This window comes from Microtus ochrogaster, chromosome 24 (assembly GCF_000317375.1).
Source record: "Microtus ochrogaster isolate Prairie Vole_2 chromosome 24, MicOch1.0, whole genome shotgun sequence".
NCBI classification, from domain to species: domain Eukaryota; kingdom Metazoa; phylum Chordata; class Mammalia; order Rodentia; family Cricetidae; genus Microtus; species Microtus ochrogaster.
The window spans coordinates 8,792,893-8,798,514 of record NC_022024.1 but is presented as its reverse complement, the minus strand read 5'-3'; the positions used below and the strand labels follow the sequence as shown (position 1 = coordinate 8,798,514).

At 47.6% G+C, this 5,622-nt stretch overlaps 1 protein-coding gene across 1 annotated transcript in view; it reads left to right on the top strand.

The window, feature by feature from the left end:
• Positions 1–654: 654 nt before the first annotated feature.
• Inhbc (inhibin subunit beta C) overlaps positions 655–5,622 on the top strand; it is a 13,758-nt gene continuing 8,790 nt past the window's right edge. Inside the window, exon 1 of the mRNA XM_005357994.2 lies at positions 655–1,021. Within this exon, the coding sequence (XP_005358051.2) occupies positions 709–1,021 (313 nt within the window). The 5' untranslated portion in view covers positions 655–708. The remainder of the gene's footprint in view (positions 1,022–5,622) is intronic.

Below are 5,622 nucleotides of genomic sequence, written 5' to 3'. Positions count from 1 at the left end.
CACCAATGCACATAAAATAAAAATAAAAAATAAATAAATAAAATTACATTTACTTATAAAAGAAAAAGAAAAAAAGAATCACCCTTTTAACTGGACACGCCTGTGAGACCAGATTTGAGAAGGGGAGGAAGCAATTCAAAACCAACCCACACTACATAGCAAGTCCAAAGCAAGCCTGAGCTACATGAGAACCTGACCCAGCCACCCACCATGAGCACACAGACATAAAGTTGCCTTTCACTTACTTATTTATTGTTTGTTTTGAGACGTTAAGGAAGGCCTGAGCTCCAGTGATTGCCTTGCCTCAGCCCCTGCAGTAAATTTATCTTAGAACCTCTGCTTGCAGCCTTTCCCCCAGGCTTCACAGCAAGGCTCTGCAGAGGAAAAATTCCATTTCTAACCTTTGTCCCTAGGCCTCCCAATAATAGCAAGGGACAGACACCTCTCTCTCCAAACAATCCAGCTCTCCGCACATCCCCCGCTCCGTACTGTCACTGGTGACACTGGAACTTCCTGCCAACTTCCACCTGTACTGGCGTCATTTTTTCAGGGCAGATGTTCAGCTGCTCTATCTCGGGCAAAAAGGAGTCGTGCCAGCCAGAGGTAAACTCCTCCCAGGGTCCGTGGCAGCCAGAACAGAGTGGAGGCCACTACTGTCGAGACCCTAAGAACTGGGTCGGTATCCTTCAGGGAGGACCTTCTCCAGCAATGGCTTCCTTCTTGTTCTTGCTGTTTTTGTTACTGACTCCAGCCGCCGTGGCCAACCTCAAAACTGATGGTCCATGTCCAGCATGTTCGGGGGCCGCCTTCGATCTGGAGAGCCAGCGGGAGCTGCTTCTCGATTTGGCCAAGAAAAGTATCCTGAACAAGCTACACCTCCGCCAGCGCCCCACACTGAGTCGGCCTGTGTCCAGAGCTGCTCTGAAGACCGCACTGTGGCGCCTCCGTGCGCCTCGACAGGAAACCCTGCTGGAGCAGGACCAGACACAAGAGTATGAGATCATCAGCTTTGCTGAGACAGGTGGGTCCATGGTCTGCAGCTCTGACCCCAAACCTGACCCTGGAAAGAGAAAATCTCCTCCCCAACTTCGCTCTGACGGCCTCTCCCAAGCCATCCATCCAGCTCCTGCCCCACACTTCTCTATGATAGGTCAGGTCTACCGGGCTGGAGCTGGGAGCTGCTGCTGTTTTACTCCTCTTCTCTCTCTCTCTCTCTCTCTCTCTCTCTCTCTCTCTCTCTCTCTCTCTCTCCTCCCCCATAACCCTCCCCGTGTAAACCCACCATTCCCCAGGCCAAGGGGTGGTTACTGGGAAGTTTGTGATTTCTCTGGCCCAGGGTCTATCACTTGAGCGCCCCATTTATGGAAAAAGAGAAGTAAAACACCACGATTATAAAACCTCTCCATACCTCAGATTCACCTGTCAGAACAAGGTCAAATAGCACTCAGACAGAGGTGTGAAAACAAACCATGAAGAAACTCATTCTCGGACCAGGTGTGATGGTGCGCACCTTTAATATCAGTACTCAGGAGGGAGATTGATCTCTGAATCCAAGGTCAGCCACAGTGAGAGGTGAGACCCTGTCTCAAAAAACAAAGCCAATAAATAATATTTTGTAAAAAAAAAAAAAAAATCAGTAAGCCAAGTGAGGTGGGGCACATCTTTAATCCCAGCACTTGGGAGGCAGAGGCACGCAGATCTCTAAATTCGAGGCCAGCCTGGTCTACAGAGCGAGCTCCAAGACAGCCAGGGCTACACAGAGAAACCCTGTCTCGGAAACAACAAAAAGGTAAAAGGTAGAGGAAAGAAAGAAATGCTTCCACAGAGAAGAGAGCTGGAGAGAAGATAAGGAAATCTTAGCACTTAGAAGCAAAATGCAAGGCTACTGCAAGCTCCCTCGGGTGTGGGCGCCGCCACTCCTCACGGGGTCCTAGCGCCTTTCCCCTGGTGCCTGGTCCCTTCTCTCCTCCCTCGAGACCCAGCGTAAACTCTGCAGACACGTAGCCTGGCGCCCACTCTTGCAGGGCCATTTTAGCTGAGTGATCTGGGTAGTTAGTAGCCAGTTTCTCATCCGGAAACGAGGCTAATGAGAGGATGGCTTAGAGATGTGAGTTAACATCGGTAAAGTCCTTAGGATGTGGGAAAGTAGGAAGGAGCAGGAAATAGGGAGGACTCCGCTCCTGTCCAGCAAGGCTCTCCTCTCTCTGTATCTTCTCTTGGCCGAAAGAGACAAGGAAACGTTCTGAAGTCTCTTTTATTAATAAGACAGGAATCCCCTCTCCAGGGCTCCACCCTCATGACGTAATAACCTCCCAAAGGCTCCACCTCCAAATACTATCACCTTGGGATTCGGATTTCAACATTAGTTTCTTCTTTTTTGAGACAAGGTCTCCTTAAGTAGCTCAAGATGGTTTGAACTCACAATATAGCTCACATTGGCCAAACATTCGTGACCTTCCTGCCTTAGCATCCGAAATGCTGGGATTACCGCCCCGTGCCCAGCTTCAATATATGAATTTTGAGGGGATAGAAGCAAAGAAAATCCATAGCAGTCTTTTTCCAGGAAGCCTCTATCACTTTAGCCCTACCCTCTTTAAACATGGTGGCTGGTTTCCCAGAGGCCAGTGTCAGGGTAAATAACTGCCCGGCTTCTGTATACACTTTGTTTACTTTTATCCCGTGGACAAAGCATGTCACTGTGGCCAAGTCCACAACTGGGGTGGGATGGAACTGGATCAACTCATGCAACCCAGAAGGTGATCCCTAGGGGCTGCCAATACAGCGATCTAATGGTCTATCCTCCGGGCTGCCAATATAGATCTAATGGTCTATTCTCTGGCCCCTAATAACTCATTTCCTTCCCACTCACATATAGTCACCTGTCCTGGACTCTTCCATGTCGCATGTCCGTCCATCATAACATTAGGATCAGGTTTGAAGTCCATGGTCTCATCACATGAAACAAGAGTCTAAACAATGAGGCTCCTCGGGTATTTTTCTCCAGGTTCAGAGATCTTCAGTGGCATCCTGAAACTGGCTCATGCTGCCTTGTGACTGCTGATGGTGAGCATACCTGGGTTCAGTTATAGCACACTAGAAGCTTAATGGAAGAATTTGTCAATCACAAATTCTTCCATTAAGACCTCATGGAATTAAGACCTCATGGAAGAATTTGTCAATCACAGCAAATCAGGGCTTTTAAGGGTCCCCTCCTGAAGACGAGCTATTCAGTGTTTACTGACACACTGGTGCCCATGTCCTAAAAATAAGTTACATCTTCCCTCTACCCACCTAACACTCTTCCCTCTCTGCCAGGTCTTGTTGGCTTCAGTCTCATGATCTTCTCGCCTAAATGCTGAGACAGGTGTGTACCACCAAGCCTGGCATTGCTTTGATCCCTTAAAAGCTAGGACAGGTGTGTACCACCAAGGCTCCCTTAAAAGCTAGGACAGGTGTGTACCACCAAGCCCAGCACTAATCCATGAAAGTCCTGATCTTCTGTCCAGCTCATAGGTCAATCTACTCAGATAATTCCCTTGGGCCTGATTCTGCTTTGAGGGGAGCTCTGGGCTCCTAAGTCTATAGTCCTAACCCTTGGATCTTTACCATCAAAAAGTGCCCTTACTTTTTTTTTTGTTTTTTTGTTTTTCGAGACAGGGTTTCTCTGTGGCTTTGGAGCCTGTCCTGGAACTAGCTCTGTAGACCGGGCTGGTCTCGAACTCACAGAGATCCTCCTGCCTCTGCCTCCCGAGTGCTGGGATTAAAAAAGTGCCCTTACTTTTGAACAAGAAATGACCTGTGTTTGCAAGGGAGTGCAGAGCTCTGTTTGTCTGATTTGTTTGTTTGTTTTGAGATAGGCTCCCACTTTGTAGTCCTTGGCTGAGCTTGGAACTCACGCTATAGACCAGGTTGGCCTCTAACACATAGAGATCCATCTGCCTCTGCCTCCCAAGACACCCAGCCCTTTTCCTTGTTGTTTTGTATTTTTGCAATGCTGAGGACAAACGCTCTACTGAATGATAGATACCCTTAGCTCCCTCTTTTCATTTTGAATTATCTCCATCCCTTTTAGGAAAAACTGCTGCTCCTTTGATTATTAAATTTTTCTTTAAAACCATGGGCTCAGCAACTTTCTCTTAAGAAACCCGAGCCTACTCTGGAGTGTATCATACTGTCTCCCTTTTTTTCTTTTTTCTTTTCAGATTTATTTACTTATTATGTATACTGCCTGATTGTATGCATGCACGCCAGAAGAGGGCACCAGATCTCATTATAGATGGTTGTGAGCCACCACGTGGGTGCTGGGAATTGAACTCAGGGCCTCTGGAAGAGCAGTCAGTGCTCTTAACCCTTCAGCCATTTCTCCAGTCCATTAGTGTCTCCTCTTAAGCCCCTCTCTTTCCCTTTCTCTTTCCCTTGGAGTCTGAGTCAGGTGTTCCAGGTTCTTATCCAAGTGAATAAAAATAAAGGCTCACACAGACTTGCAAAAGAAGCAAGATAATTTTATTTGGAGCAAAGTGACAGTACAGGTTAACTGGGGTGGGGAGTAACTGAGTCACATGACTAGAATCCTCGAGGGCTCCAAATGCTCCTTTCATGGGGTTCAAGAAAAGGAGGAGGAGTCTATGTGGTTCATGATTTTGATTAATAGATTAAGTCACACATTCGTTTTTCCTGCTGTCCATGTCCCTTCCCACAATGCATCAGACTTCAGTCATATGCGCACCCAATTATGCAAAGACGTAAGACGGAAAACAGGGGAGTCTCTCTGAAAAGTCACTGAAAGAGAGGTCTGCCATGCACCCAAAGCCAGTTCAGTCCAGACTAGTCCTCCTGTTCTTCATACCTGAGCATGCTGGGAATGTACTTGAATACAAACTGTCTGAATGTGGTTGTTACCAGGGACAGAGGCACTCATACTCTTGAATGGGAGAACATGTAGCCCAGTGCATGGGGCTGGGAGTCCTAAGAGTGCTGGGTGCATGGTTTGCAGAGGGTTGTTTGTGTCTAGTTTGAGCAAGTGAAGGAACTATGCTGCCAAGTGCAATTTTTGTTGCTGTTATTGTTTGAGACAGGGTTTCTCTGTGTAGCTTTGGAGTTTGTCCTGGAACTAGCTCTTGTAGCCCAGGCTGGCCTCGAACTCACAGAGATCTGCCTGCCTCTGCCTCCCAAGTGCTGGGATTAAAGGCGTGCGCCACCACCGCCCGGCTCTGCCGAGCGCGTTATTATAAGGGTGTATGTGTGTGCAACTAAAACTAAATGGAGGCCTCAGGGTACCAAACTTTCCTGTGCTTACCTGCCTCAAATGCCCATGATTAAATCTGTTTTAAAAATCTTTCTTAAACTAAATGAAGAAAAAAAAAACTTCACAAGTCTTTAAACAACATAGTGTGGTCTATTCAATGAGCTGTACCCATCCTATGTTGTCAGGTCAACCTTAAGGCAGCAAGTGTTTCACACCTGTAACCCCAGCACTTGGGAGACTGAGGACACTCTGAGTCTGAGGCTGCATAGTGAAACTCCATCTCAGAAAACCAATACCTAAACCGGGCGGTGGTGGCGCACGCCTTTAATCCCAGCACTCGGGAGGCAGAGGCAGGCGGATCTCTGTGAGTTCGAGAC